This window comes from Nelumbo lutea, chromosome 7 (genome assembly GCF_056320005.1).
Source record: "Nelumbo lutea isolate HS-2025 chromosome 7, American lotus-T2T, whole genome shotgun sequence".
Taxonomy (NCBI): domain Eukaryota; kingdom Viridiplantae; phylum Streptophyta; class Magnoliopsida; order Proteales; family Nelumbonaceae; genus Nelumbo; species Nelumbo lutea.
Genome location: NC_142690.1, coordinates 409,295 through 424,502, shown reverse-complemented (window position 1 = coordinate 424,502; position 15,208 = coordinate 409,295). Strand labels below are relative to the sequence as shown.

At 40.1% G+C, this 15,208-nt stretch overlaps 1 protein-coding gene across 6 annotated transcripts in view; it reads left to right on the top strand.

Annotated features, from left to right (window-relative positions):
• Positions 1-15,208, top strand: part of LOC148844461 (protein serine/threonine kinase) — a 50,117-nt gene that overhangs the window by 23,335 nt on the left and 11,574 nt on the right. For 3 of the 6 annotated variants that reach the window (XM_088954380.1, XM_088954379.1, XM_088954383.1), the window contains exon 13: positions 1,633-1,740. In XM_088954380.1, coding sequence (XP_088810506.1) covers positions 1,633-1,740 — 108 coding nt within the window. The remainder of the gene's footprint in view (positions 1-1,632; positions 1,741-15,208) is intronic. The other 3 variants (XM_088954381.1, XM_088954384.1, XM_088954382.1) reach the window with 1 other exon arrangement.

Below are 15,208 nucleotides of genomic sequence, written 5' to 3'. Positions count from 1 at the left end.
ACAAGTGGCATCCACTTTATAAATAAGTGGGATGCCTCACAAGAAAATTAATTAATATAGATTTAACTCTTTTAGGGCCTGCTATCCCATTAAATGGGCTCTACTGAAGGCCCATTAGATGCTTATTGCATTACAAACAAAGCCCAATTAACTAGGGGGACTGTTCACTAAACTGGACTGTTGGCCTCTTTCTTTCATAAATTATTTCAGCCCATCCATAGGACTGACTGGGCTTAAAAAAGTAGGTTGGAAAGAAAGCCCCGTTTTCTTTTTTTTTTTCTTTAAGCTGTGATTGGGAGTAGCTTAAAAAATGCTCCCAGTCCAGCAAAATTAAGGACTTAACAGGGTGTTATCTCAATGGACAGTCCTCCCTCCTTGTAATATTTTTTTTCTCAATACTATAAAATTTAATTCTATTTTACCATTTGAAACAGGAGAGCTCAAGTCTCTTGAATTAATTGCAAGAATCTCCATGGTAATGGTACTCATCTCACTAGCTGAACCAACCAAATTCTGAGAAGAAATCATCTAAGGTTATATGACAAGAGTCTCAGATCTCATAAAATTTCTTTTACTATAGTGCTTGATTAGACAAGTATAAGGAAACTAATGTGGTCTTCTAAAAGGCCTCCAGCAGTCGAGCTCTAGAAGCCTAGGGTTCAAAATTAATGTCTCATAAAATAAATGAATAAATAAATAAACCTTATGATTGCATATTTGGAAGACTCTGAAGATTGAGTAACCAATGGAAGGCTAATATCTCATGATGCTATTGGTTGAAGTGACTGAAAGTTTGGAAGTAGAATCCTAGAGAGCTACTCTAATAGTTGTCAAATCTTTAATTTCCCGAATAGAATAAAGATCATCATGAGATAAGGGGAGAGGTGTATCATCACTAGAGGGAAGGGGATAATTCGTAGAGGGAATGTGGAATCATTCTACAAAGACCTGGTGATGTTAACTATTGAATCAGTGGGGGGGGGGGGAGGCAAAGGCAATTGCACATTTCTCTCTCTTGTGTGGAGGAGGTTGGGGGAGTAGATAACCATTGTTGGTAAGAAATTTGGTGTTTAGAGTTTTGCAGTTTTTAGGTCTTTCTGTTGTTTTGAGTAGGGAATGATGATCTTATATTGTACATTTTTTTTTAAGAAGGGAAAAGTGTTTTTGGCCTTTTTTGGCAATAGGTGGAGTATTAGTGTACCACTAGTAGGTGCGGTGGGAGGAAGGCCAAGGAGATACAAAAGTTGTACATGGTTTTTGGGAAGTAACCATGATCAGCCTGTACGTAAAGAGTAAATCCATTCTGTACAGAGGCATGCTATTGCTCCATCATCCTCCCAATTTTTTGTTCATTTTATCATAGAGACCTGTTATTTGGCATCCAGGCTGATTATTTGGCTGCTAAGATGTACTAGTGGCATTGCTGATGACATTTGCTGCCTCTGTTATTGCCAGAAGGGTGTTATTTTTTTGGCCATTTTTTCTTTTTGCTCCTAATATTCTCCTTGTCTTGGGATTTTTTATTTTTTATTTTTTATTTTTTTATAATTCTGTTCTCTCTCTTTCCCTGATAAGGTGATTTTCATAAATGATTAAATAACAGGTCCATCTTTTGTTGAAATGATATTTCAGCAGGTGCTTCCCAGTGTGAGTTGTGATGACAATAACGAAATGAAACGAAATCAGCATTCTTGTGAAGTTGTTGAAAACAATGGGACTGGATCAGAAGCAAGTGAGAAGGTATGAATCCAGGGCCTTCTTTCTAGGGATGCAACTTGGGTACATGAGCTGAAGAGTTTGCAAAGAACCGTTCAAAATTTAATAAAATCTCAGCTCCAGCCTGCCCAAGTTGCACCCCTACTTTTCATTTTGATTATGGTCTTTTATTTTGAATATGGACTTTTGTTTCCCTGGATGAACCATGTTCCATATTGTGCAACATCTCTTTGAGAAATATACTGCCTTATTTCTTCATTTTTAATGAAATATATTATTGATTACTGATAAAAAACAGTAATCATATTGTTACCTGAGTGCAATATTTGTTTTTGACAAATATGACCCATAACTTATTCAATGTTTTCCATGCAGACATATACCACATTTTCAATTTCTTATTTTTATTTTGTATTAGATATTAAAAGAATGCCAATAATAGTGAAGTTTTAATATCAACACACATTACATCATTAATTTAGTAATGCGATATCACCTATAATCATAATCAATTCCTCACTGCAAAGTAGCAATTCCCACCACCACTCGGGTTGAGAGGGCTTTGGGTTTGGGGAAAGTACCACCCGTCTCCTCTTGCATTGCCTCTATGCCTCTCAGGTTCAGGAGCATTTCTTTTCTTTGTTTGGATGTGTTTGGGTAGGACTGCTTGAAGTAAAGTAACTTTTCAGCACCAACAGAATGAGATGTACAACAAAGAGGCAAAAGATTCTATAGCAGTGTGTTAGAGGAGGCGTTCTTTGGGGATTTTGGATTGAAAGAAATGCTAGAAATTTTTAGGAAAAGACAAAAGGGCTGCATAATTGATTGAACTCACTATGATTAGAGTGACTCATTGAGCTTTGGTTTTTCAAGATTTCTTAGGCATTACCATACATGATCTGTTAAGAGAATGGAAAGTTGTGCTGATTTCCAAGTTAGGAGACCTGAAAGGTTGGCAGAGTGTGTAATAGGAGCTGTTCTCCACATTTCTGCATTTTCCTTAAGACCCTTCTATTCCTTGTCCCAAGTTCCCCAACAAACTCTAAACGAAATGCAGCTCCATAAAACTTTGCCTTTTTCCTTTGAAGTCTTGGGCACTCTTGAAAATATCTTTTGGACTGGTAGGATGAATAGACGGATTCTTGAACAGAGAAAAGAAATATTTCCAAATCAAAGTGGCTGATCTGCAAGAGAAATAAATGCATGGCATCCTCTTTGTTGGCAAACTTTTGAGAAATTTTTGTTACTATTGTGATAACTGAGACAAAGCCGAAAACTTTAGGGTGAATTTATTTGGAATTTGGGCAAAATTTTGGAATCATTCCCGAAAATTTGGAATTTTGACATATATTTCTTTTAAAATATTACATTTTTTTGTACAAAATCTATTGAAAACATATGACATAGAACTTTTTACAAAAAAGATAATACTAAAGTTTCATTGATTGACAAAATCAGTGATATTTAAAAAATTATCCAAATTGATGAGTGTGAAAAGTAAAGTTCACTTTTTGACAAAATTGCCCTTCTCTTCTCATGGGTGATGCTCCATCACCTTTGAAAACATATAACATCGAGAATCAATGACAGCATATAATGAAGTTTTCTTGACAACAACATTGTATTGGGATATCCCCAGGTTGATTGTCTTCTTGGAAGTAATAGCAATCAAGAAAAGGCTTGGAGTTGGCAAATCAATGTGGCCAGTGGCCTAACATCTTCTATGTTTGTGGGAATTGGGTTTCCCCATTTCATCAATCAACTATTGCAATCCAAAATAGCTGCAGCTTCTTCCCTGTGTTCTGTAAATTTCTTCCTTTCTTAGGGAACCCATTAGTTCTTGAAACAAATGCATGAAGTTTTTCTAAACCATCAACATGGAAAAAAACCTACCAAGGTCTCTATTGCTTTTAGTGTTTCTACCAGCATTTGGAAAGAAACTATGAGGATAAGGAGATCAGACAAGCAATTTTTTTAATGGATAGATCTAATGTTCCTAGGCTAGACGGATTTATGATGGCCTTTTTTCGAGATTGTTGGGACATAGTTAAAAATGACCTATTCGAGGTATCCAGGGAGTTTGAGGATAATTTTGTTGTTAGCCCTGGAGTTAATGCTACTTTTGTAGCTCTTGTTCCCAAGAAGGCTGCCGCTAAGCATCCTAAGGATTTTAGACCAATTAGCTTGGTGACTAGTGTTTACAAAATTTTGGCAAAGGTTTTATCCTTGAGGATCAAAGTGGCACTCCCCTCTCTAATTAGGCAATCTCAAGGTGCTTTTGTACAAGGCAGACAAATAGTATATCAGATTTTGATAGCTAATGAATGTGTGGAGGAGATGGATAGATCAAGTAAAAAAGGCTTTGTCTGCAAATTGGATCTCGAAAAAGCCTATGATTTGGTGGACTGGAGTTTCCTTTTAGAGGTGTTGAGTGTGGGTTTGGGGAAAGATGGTGCAAGTGGATTAAGGGTTGTCAATGGAGTAGTTAAGGACTTCTTCCCAGCATGTAGGGGCCTGGGACAAGGTGATCCTCTCTCCCCCTTTCTATTCACTCTTGTTGCTGATGGATGTAGATTGATTTCAAAAGCAGATAGGGAGGGGATAGTGTGTGGTTGGAGAATAGAGAGAAGTAGTGTGCCCGTTACTCACCTTCAGTTTACAGATGATACTATAATCGTTTGTGAAGGTTGGGGACCTTAGGAACTTAATAAATTTCTTTGAAAAGGCCTCGAATCTGAAAATCAACTTAAGTTGTGTTGTTGGAGTCAATATGGATGATCAAGAATTGGAGGCTATTGCAGATTGCTTAGAGTGCTACACCTTGTCCTGGGCAAGAGAAGAAAGATCATTTGATTAGGTGGGAGATAGTTAGTCGAAGTAAGGAGGAAGGAATAGTAGGATTAGGGAATATTGTTTATAAGAATGTAGCTCTTCTAGGTAAGTGGTTGTGGAGATGGCCTTTAGAGAGGGAGAGGTTATGGCATGCAGTGGTGGCGAGTATCCATGGCTGTTCTGGAAATGGTTGGGATGCAGGGGTATCCATGCGGGCAACTCTTGCAATACCTTGGAAGGCAATTCATGGCATCCTCCCCTAGTTCCTCCACTTTGTAAGGTACAATGCTTGCTTTGGGACTCATGTTCGCGTATACCTCTTTGTCTATAAATTGGGACCTTGGCTTTTGTAGAGGGTTGAGGGATGAGAAACCCTTATCAGCTTTTGAGCTCTTATTGTTACTTGATTCTGTTTGTTTGGACCCACTCAATCTTGATAGGAGGATTTGGACTTTGACTCCGAAAGGGTTGTTTACTTGTGCATCTTTCTTTAATTCCCTTTTCTCTAGTTCCTCTCCTTGGGCTTTCCCAGTTAAGGAAGTTTGGTCTAGGCCTATTCCCCCAAAGATAGCTGTATTTTGTTGGGAAGTTTTCTATGGTAAAATCAATACGATGGATAACATGTAGAAGATCCCTTCTTGTGTTTATCCCCTAATTGGTGTATTTTGTGCAAAGCGCAGTTGGAGGACTGTTACCACTTATTGATTTCTTGTCCTTTTATTGCAGCCATTTGGAACTAGGTTTTTGATTTGTTTGAGTGCAGGTGGAACTTGCCAGCTGAGGTAAATTTGCTGTTTTCCCCATCTACCTTTGTGTGGACCACAAGGAGAGGGAGAATTATGTTGAAGTGTATAAGAGCAGCTCTCCTTTGGACTATTTGGGAAGAGAGAAATTCCAGAATTTTTCAGGAGAAGGAAAGAAGCATTCTTGAGGTCAAGGACTGTATTCTTACAATGACTATTTTGTGGCTGAAATCGTTAAAGCTCTTTGATAATTACTCCTTTGATGATTTAATGAGGAATTGGTCTGCAGTTGCCCTCACCTCCTCTAGGAAGCCTAGAGTTCAAGTAGCTTGGACTCCACCGATGGAGGGTTTTGTTAATTTGAACTTTGACGGAAGTAGTCAGGGTAACCCAGGATCGTTTGGGATTGGTGGTGTACTTAGAAATGCGAACAGCAATATCATTGCCCTTTTTTTGGGACCGGTGGGAATAGGAGACTCTGTGAGGGCTGAACTCCTAGCTGCAACACAAGGGATACAGATTGCTTATCAACTTGGAGTGCAAAACTTAATAATTGAAGGAGATTCCAAGGTGGTAGTAGGATGGTTGGCTGACACAGGTATTGTCACTTGGGAATTTAAGGAGATCTTGAAAAAGGTCAAATGGCTATTGAGGGACATGACAGTCAGATTTCAGTGGTTGGGTAGATCAGCTAATGCCTTGGCTGATTATCTTGCTAAACAAGGGGCTACTCAGGTCTCCCTGTATTGGGCTTCTCTGTAATTTTCTTTGTCCTTTGTTATGTTTAGTAATTAAAGGGTTGATGGTTTCCTCCATCTCCCCTCCTTAAAGGGGAGGTAGCATCTCGTGCCTCTCCCTAAAATGTACCATCTCTGGCTATGAAATAATAAATCTTACAATTTAATGATAAAAAAAGTCTTAACGTAAATACAGAATATTATAATTTTTTTAAATATTTAGCAAATTTTTTGCCCTGAATTTCAAATTTTAACATGCCACTTTTCAGTCTTTGTGCGTAAGTTTTCAGAAATTTAAACCGTAGCATATGATGTCTATCTACCTATCTATGTGTATGTGCCATTGAGTGAGCTTCCCTGCACAACCGGGGAATCTTTCATGTGGCAAATTAAGTGCTACAACTATACTTGCATAAATATTTGTGCTAATACCACAAATTACCATCTCCAAGATGGAGGAAAAGTTTGTAGAAGCTGCAAGATGGAGTAAAGCGATGAAGATTGAAGCAAAAGACTTCCTTTTCGAAGAGATAAGGATCAGATGTCTGCAGAGCTTGAAGATTAGGGAGGCAAAGAAAGCCATAATACTGTTGGAAGGTCTTGAAGTGATCGAATGGATGCAGAAGTTTGTTTTGGGAGCAAGTTCTAAAGGTAAACAAGTGAACTTTATGGGGTTCAACTTATATGGGAGAAAAAGATATGAGCTGAAATGTAAAAAGAATGCAAAACGATGCTACATAACTCTGGAAGAATTCTTTGGAGGAAGAAAGAAGCAGTTAGCATAGTTGTCAAGGTGATGTCTAGGTGCCGACGATGCCAGGGTAACTAGGCACCCTTGGAGGCTCGCCTCACCTAATCACCAAGCAGTTTTCTGTAGCGTGTTATGAAAATTCTGAGGTTATAATTTTAAAATAGACCTTTTTTAAAACTAAAATATTCATTTTGTGTGTTTATATACTAATTTCATTTTATTATTTTCTTTTTTGTTAGGGATTAATCAATACAAACATTGTTAAATGCTGTATTGAACCCTCAAAGACTTCAAAACCTGAACCAATAAGTAAGGAAGAACATAAAATGTTGTTCAATCAACACATTTTTCTTTTCTTTACTAATTTCGTGTGTTTATATACTCTTCTTCTTCTTCTTCTTCCACCTTTTCTCTTCTTCTTTTCCTAAAACAGAAATAGGGGTTCAGCCCCTATGTTTTTTTTTTTAATTTTCTTTTCTTTCTTCTTTTTCTTCTCATGAATATGCTAGAATATGTTGACTTTATGTACTTTAACATGAAGTTTATACTTTTCTTATGAAAATTATGGATATTTATTAAGGAAATATGATTATGGAAACTAGGGAACTACCCCAGGATAATGTTTTTAGTTAAAAAAATCCATCACCTAGGCACCCTTTGCTTCCCAAAAGGGGTCATGGATGGAAGGTAGTGGCAGAGTTACTGAGTGATTTTACTCAACATCTTAAAATAGAACAAATAGAAGTTGTAGCAAAGGAAAAGAAAGTGGCTAAACAAAAGAGAGAGGAAGGTAGAAGAGGGACAATTTTTCTGGTTGGGGAGGCGATATTCTAGTTCCAAACCTTCCTCGATGGAGCAGTGAATGTCAGTTGGTGCTCGGATTGGAGGGATAACTTCAAAACACCTAGCATAGAATATTTGGCAAGTAGAAGAAGGAACTCAAGAGGCTGGTTCGTGACCTTGGAAGAGAGATTTGAAAGGGGAGAAAACAGATGATTATTATACCAGAAGGCAAAAATATGGGGGGTTAGGGTTGCTAATGAGTTGCATCGATTTGTCACCAGTGTTCAAAGAACAGAGTTTCAAGGGCAAGTGGAGAAGCAGAAGCAAGAAGAAGATAGAATGATGGAGAGAAAGGTGGGGCCGAAGGAGGAAATGAAGGAGAGAAGGAAAAGACTGGAGAAGTTGGGGTTAGAAATTGATACAGAGGAAAATGAGAACACATTGGTCTCCCTCTCCACTTCTGTTCCCAAGATATTGTTAGAAGGAGAAAGTGAAGACTGGAGGAGGAAACTAGGTCTCTCTGCGAAGAACAAAGTGGGAGATTGGAAACACGTCCTAGAAGAAGTTTCCAAGAAGTTGGGGTTGAAGCAAACGATCAACCTCATACTGTTTGAAGAGAACAAGGCGATACTGGATGTGGGGTTGGAAAAGGTAGGTTTCACCACAGTTCAAACCAAGGAGGGCATTATAATGGTGGAGAACTGGTGTCCCTTCTGTAACTCGTAGACTTTCAACAATGGTGACTTTCGGTTGAAGCTGGTTGCGCCTTTCAATCTATGGCAAAAGTGCCTACTGGAGAAAATTGCAGCTGCGTTGGGTGGTGTTCTCATCTCCTACAAGAAAAAAAATATGAAGGTTGTTGGATTGCGAATTGCAGGAGTGAAGCCTGATGCAATACCTCGGTCATTCGAACTGTTAGCCGAGGGCTCATGGAGCAAGATATGGGTAGCGTCGGAGTTGGAAGCAGCATTGTGGATTGGGAGTTCGAAGGTTAAAGAAGATGGTGATGTGGCTGGTTGGGTGACACATGGTGGTGACAGAGAAGACGCAAGACAGTTGCGTAAGAAACATGGTAATTTATGTACTGCTAAGGAAGTTGAAAAGCCAATAGTCTAGAAGGGTCGGATTCCAGAAAAATAAATGTATTCAAAAAACGGGGTTAGGGAAGCGGGAGATTTCTCTTTTAAAGAGATATTAATGAATGGGGCTGGAGTAGAGAATGGGGTGGGCCCACTAGGGAGTAAATTAATCGACCATACCTTAGACGAGTTAGTGGTCCGAACCAGCTCAAACTTGTTCAACTTGACCCACCGAATAGAAAATAGGACAGGTGTCACATGATGCTTTAAGTCATCACGTGAGGCAACCCTTGGGACCTTTGATAGACAGAACCAAGGGTCTATCATCATCTTCTTCTTCTCTGACTTCGAACATGAGGCAGAATGAGGGCAATCTAAGATGGAGCCTGCGGCCAAAGAGGGTGATAGAGCACCCTAATCCAAGATTCTCTAGGCGGAGAATTGATATGCAGACAATTAGCGAGTTAGATTGGTGTGACTCGGAGGAAGAATTAGAGTTTTCTAGTTCGGATGAAAACTCCTTAGCTAGTTGTAACCAAGGTTTGGAATTGGAGTTGGGCGACATGGAAGCTTTTTTTAAGCTTAATCTAGACGATCAAACCGATCAGATTCGGTCTAGTCTGGAACTGCTGGCAGACATAAGGTCTTTGGGTGCTGTAGAAAACTTGCTATCAAAGGAGGAGGAACCAAACGATAGCTATCGACAGTGTTAGGGAGCATCTTTAGGATTGAGTGAGGCGAGCCAGGAGATAAACGTTGATGCGCAAATCAAGGTTAAAGTGCTAGATCCAAGCCAAGGCCATTTGATTCAGAAAGAAATTGACCAACCAGCAACACCCACTGAGTCGGGATTTGGGATGCTATCTGTATGCCCTCACTGAGTCATCCTATTTTCAACCCAGGTTTACCAGGTATCCAAGGTAACTATGTGAATTCGGTTTTGGTTACTAATGGTGATTGTGATTTCCTTGCAGACATTACAGCCGAGAACCATTTTTCACAGAGAGCCTCAAAATACTGTAGGTGCCTAGACTGCCGGGGGAGCTAGGGATGTGGTGGGGGAGGTTGCAACAACCAATGTTGTAGGGGATAGCAGAGAAGATGATGACAGAAGATAGAGAGAAAGAAGTTGAGGATTAGGGGGAGGGTGAATCCGATGAGGAGCTAACGCAAAGGAAGTGGGCTGAGAAGTTGGGGCTGAAAATTTTGCATTTAGGCCCAAACAAGTCTCAGAAGAAGGGGCTGATTGAAAAGGAAAAACTAGACAAGAGGCGGGTAAGGTATCTGAAAAAACAGAGAGGAGGGTGAGGGGTGGTGGGTTAGGTGGAAGGACAGGATGAAGATTAAAGACAAGTTAGGGTAAATGATGTGATGATGATATGGAGATCTTAAGCTGGAATGTTAGAGGGTTGGGGAGGGTAGCGAAAAGAAGAATCGTAAAGGAAGTGTTAAGGAGAGAAAAACCATATGTGGTGATGTTCCAAGAGTCTAAGGCACAAGAGATTGATAGAAGGCGGGTAAGAAGTATTTGGGGAGGTAGAGACATAGGTTGGACAATGGCCCCGTCGTGTGGTGCATCAGGAGGAATAGTCACTATGTGGAATGAGAATACAGTGGAATGTTTGGAGGAATAATAGGTAGGTTCTTAGTGTCGCTAAAATTGTAGAATTTGGATGATAATTTTAACTAGGTGTTGATCAATGTTTATGGGCCTAATTCGTATAGGGAAATGAATGAGATGTGGGAAGAATTGGTGGATGTGAGAGGTTTGTGGAAGGGCCCGTAGTGCTTGGGGGGATTTTAATGTGATCAGACATACTGCCGAATCGAATGAGACAAAGGATAACCACTAGTATGAAAATATTTAATAATTTTATAGACACATTTGAACTGAAGGAAATCGGGATTGGACAATATCGATATACTTGGACTAACTTTCAGAAGAACTCGATGTGCTCAAAGCTGGATAGGTTTCTTGTGTCTTTGGACTGGGAGGAATATTGGAGTAACATGTTGGGCAGGACGTTGCCCAGGGTCACCTCAGATCACTGGCCGATATGTATTGGACAAGGGTTGAACAGCGAAGGGCCGAAGCCTTTTAGATTTGAGAACATGTGGTTAACGGTCTCGGGGTTTATGCATAAGGTTGAGAATTGGTGGAAGGAAGATAACCCCTAAGTTGTGTGGGAAGGGATTAGATTCCGAAGGAAGCTTCGGAATTTAAAAGCAAAAATCAAGGAGTGGAATTTGAATAAGTTCGGGAGGATAGAAGAGAGGAAGGCTTCTCTTATAAATAGGATTGAAGAATTAAATAAAAAGGAGGTATCCGACTCATTGGGTGTAGGGGAAAGAGAGGAGAGATTTAATTTAAGAAAAGAGCTGGATTCTACACTCCTTAGAGAAGAAATGACTTGGAGGTAGAATTCAAGAGTGCGCTGGATCAAAGAAGGGGATGGGAATACAAAATATTTTCACATTGTTGCGAATGGGAGAAAAAGGAAGAATTTGATCTCTATGTTAGAATTGGAGGGTCGCATTTTAACTAATCATGACGAGATTGCAGAGGCTTTGGTGGATCATTTTAAATCAATCTTAAGAAGGCCTATCTCAAAAAGATGGAAGCTGGAAGGTTTTGATTGGCCAATCCTAGAAGTTGCCGTTAGTAGGAGTCTGGAGAGAAAATTTGAATTAAATGAGGTTAAGGAAGCAGTTTTTTCCATGGATCACTCTAAAGCTCTCGGGCCCGATGGATTCATTATGGCTTTCACCAGGATTGTTGGGAATGGCTAAAGGATGATCTGATGCGAGCTTTTGTGGAGTTTTATCTTAGGGGGATTGTTAGTAAAGGGGTAAATGCCACTTTCATTGTGTTGGTTCCCAAGAAATCTGGTGCCTGCCACCCCAAGGATTTTAGGCCAATCGGCCTGGTGACAAGTCAATATAAAATCCTTGCAGAAGTCCTCTCTATTCAGTTAAAAAAAGGCCCTCCCGTCAATTATATCTCATTTTCAAGGTGCCTTCATCCAAGAAAGACAAATTTCAGATCAAATACTCATTGCCAACGAGTGTGTGGAGGATTTCAAGGTAGCAAGGAGGAAGGGCATTGTGTGTAAGTTGGATCTAGAGAAAGCCTATGACTTGGTGGATTGGGAGTTCTTAGTTAAAGCTCTGAGGAAGTGTGGTTTTGGGGCAAGATGGTGTAAATGGATTAAAGGATGTATTCAATCTTCCCATTTTTCGGTGTTGGTGAATGGTACAGTTAAAGACTTCTTTGGTGCACTAAGAGGTGTGAGACAAGAGGACCCTTTGTCCCCTTTCCTCTTCACCATTTTAGCTGAGGTCTTTAGCAGATTGATCTCGAAGGCAGTGGAAGTAGGATTGTTAAGGGGTTGGAAAGTAGGAAGGGAGAGGGTGGTGCTAAGTCATCTACAATTTGCGGATGGCATCATTATCTTATGTGAGGCTGGTGATGAGTTAGGGGCAAGAAATCTGAGAATGTTGGTAAAACTCTTTGAAAAAGTGACAAATCTAAGAGTGAATCTCCACACGAGCCATGTGGTAGGGATCAATTTAGCACCAAAAGAGATTAATGTTTGCGCCAAGGAATTGAGATGCTTAAGCAGTGAGTGGCCACTCAAGTATTTAGGGCTCCCCCTTGGTGCAAATCCCAGAAGCATAGATTTTTGGAATCCAGTTGTGGAGAAGTTTGAAAAGAAACTTGCGGTGTGGAAGAGGATTATATCTCTTTGGGGGGAAGGATTACTCTTATCAAGTCTACCCTAGCAAACCTTCCATTTTACTACCTTTCGGTGTTTAGTTTGCCTTAAGCTATGAGAAAGAAATTAGAGAGAGTATAGAGGGATTTCTTGTGGGAACTGGGCGAGAAGAAGAAAGATCATTTAGTAAGATGGGATCTTGTAACTAGGAGGAAAGAATTTGGAGGATTGGGTTTAGGAAGGTTGTAAGGAAAAGAATGAGGCTCTATTAGGAAAGTGGTTATGGAGTTTCCCACAAGAAACAGATAGGTTGTGGCACAAAATTGTGACTAGTATTAATGGGCTCTCTGAAAATGGTTGGGATGCTGGAGTGTCTTACAGGGTTTCTATTGCTTCACCGTGGAAAGCGATTCATAAACTCCTCCCATTGTTCCTCAATCATGTCAGGTTTGATCTCAACTCAAGTAACAAAGTCAAATTTTGGGAAGATGTTTGGGTGGGTGACTCTTCTTTAAAGACTTTATTCCCTTCAGTTTTTGCTCTGTCCCGCTTTAAAGTATAACCAGTAGCTGATTTCCTGACCCCCTCTCCCTCGCAATTTGGGTTTGCTTGGAACCTGGGCCTGCGCAGAAATATGCGTGACTCGGAGTTGGATTTGGTGTCTGCTATTATTCAGTTGCTTGATGGGATTTGTATAGATTCTACCAAGCAAGACACTAGAATTTGGATTCCTAACCCCCTTGGTGAGTTCAGTTGTGCGTCCTTCTTCAAAGCTTTGACTTCTTTTCAACCTTGGGTCCATTTTCCATTCCGTGAAGTCTGGTGTCACCCTATTCCCCCTAAAGTGGGTGCCTTTTGTTGGGAAGTTTACCATGGTGCAATTAACACCTGTGGTCTGATGCAAAGGAGGAGGTCTGGCTGGTGCCTTTCACCTAATTGGTGCTGTTTGTGTGAATCTAATGGTGAAACTGCTCTTCATATTTTTGTTTCCTGTCCTGTAGCTAGCAGCATATGGGAGTGGTTCTTTTCTCTCTTTGGTTTCTGTTTGAAGCCTCCACTTTCTGGTGGCCAAAGAGAAGGGGGAAAACCTTATGGAGATGCACACGGGCAGCAGTACTTTGGATGTTATGGGAGGAAAGAAATCTGAGGATTTTTTTAAGGGAAGAAAAGGTGTAAGGATTTACTGATAGAGGGGATTATGTTAAAAGTGACTTCATGGGTAAAATCGATGGAGTCATTCTTAGACTTTACTGTGAATGATATAATCAGGAACTGGAGACTGTAGCTTCCTCGTCATCTTTTAAAAAGAAGGTAGTAAGAAGCTGGAATCCACCTAAAGCGGGATTCCTCAAATTAAACTTTGATGGGAGCAGTTTTGGCAACCCGACATGGCTGATATTGGTGGGGTCATTAGAGATGACAGGGGGAATGTGGTGGGGCTGTTTTCCGGCCCTATTGGGTGGAGAGACTCCATTACAGCTGAACTAAAAGCTCTGGTTTTCGGTATATGATGAACTTACAATTTATCTATAATTTTTTAGGACTTTAGCATGGATTTTTATGCCGGTTTTATTAATTTTTGCCTTAATTTAGCTTAATGCTAAGAATAAGTTCAGGGATAATTAATCCAAGAAAAGGAAGGAAAAAGGCAAGAAAAGAAGGTTCAAAAAAACCAATTTCAGTCCAGCCCGGTCGTGGAAGCAAGAGAGAGCACTTCGGCCCAAGAAGAGCAAGTGAATTTCTTGAGAAAACCCAAGAAAAGAAAGCCTAGCTATGAGTAGAATTCGGCCCAGCAAGGAAGGCCCATTCTCAGCCCAAAAGAGCAGCTCAATGTATAGCTATCATGTGCTAAGAGAGAGCCTAAGTGCAGCCCAAATAGCCAGCCCTTAGGAGGCTTTCAAGAGAGCTCTAGAAAGTTCAAGAAATGGGTGTAATACACCCCATTCTAGAGGCTTCAAGAAGGGGCAAGAGCCCCCTTGAAAAACTATATAAGGAGGCCTCTAGGAGGGGGGAGAGGTGTTCAATTGCTTGAGAGAGGCTGTTCATGACCTTGGGGTTTCACCAAACCAAGGCTCAATCATGATTTATTCAAATGATCCAAATTGATAAATTGCTGAATTCTGAGATTGACATTTACTGCTTACTCTTCTAACCTGATTTGAAGGCAATTGGGCCAATGATTTAGATAGATTTTAATTTAGGATTTTTTAGCTTTCATTAAAGTTTTGATTTATTTGTTGATCAGATAAGAAGTGCTCGATTTAGTATTGGTAATTGTTTCCTAAATCCTCGTGGGAACGATACTTCACTCACTACTTTATTACTTGAACGGCTAGTGCACTTGCTAGTGTCACAATGAGCTACACATCAGTATACAAAAGGCCTCGGAAATAGGTGTAAGGAAGTTGGTTGTAGAAGGCAACTCCATGGTGGTGATAAGCTGGCTGAAGCAGGATGGAAAGGCTCCATGGGTATTCAGAAATGAGATTAAGAAAATTAATCACTCCACAAAGGATATGCAGGTTTTATTTCAGTGGACTCCAAGAGCAGCAAATGGGTTTGCAGATCAGCTAGAAAAGCAAGGGGCTAACAGGGAACATTGTTTTTGGGCTCTGTTGTAAGTCTACAAAGCAAATTTTAGGTGGAATGTCTTTGGACTTTGGGGTAGCCGAGGCTACCCATTCTCTGTACTAATATTCTCTTTTTTAATAAAATCATTTTCACTGATAAAAAAAAAACAAAAGAGAGGAAGAAACCATTGACAAGAAATGGACAATTGCAGAAAAAGGAAGAAGAAACTGTAAACTGGTAGCAACATCAGGAAAGGAGGATTGGGGGAAGAAATTTGTGG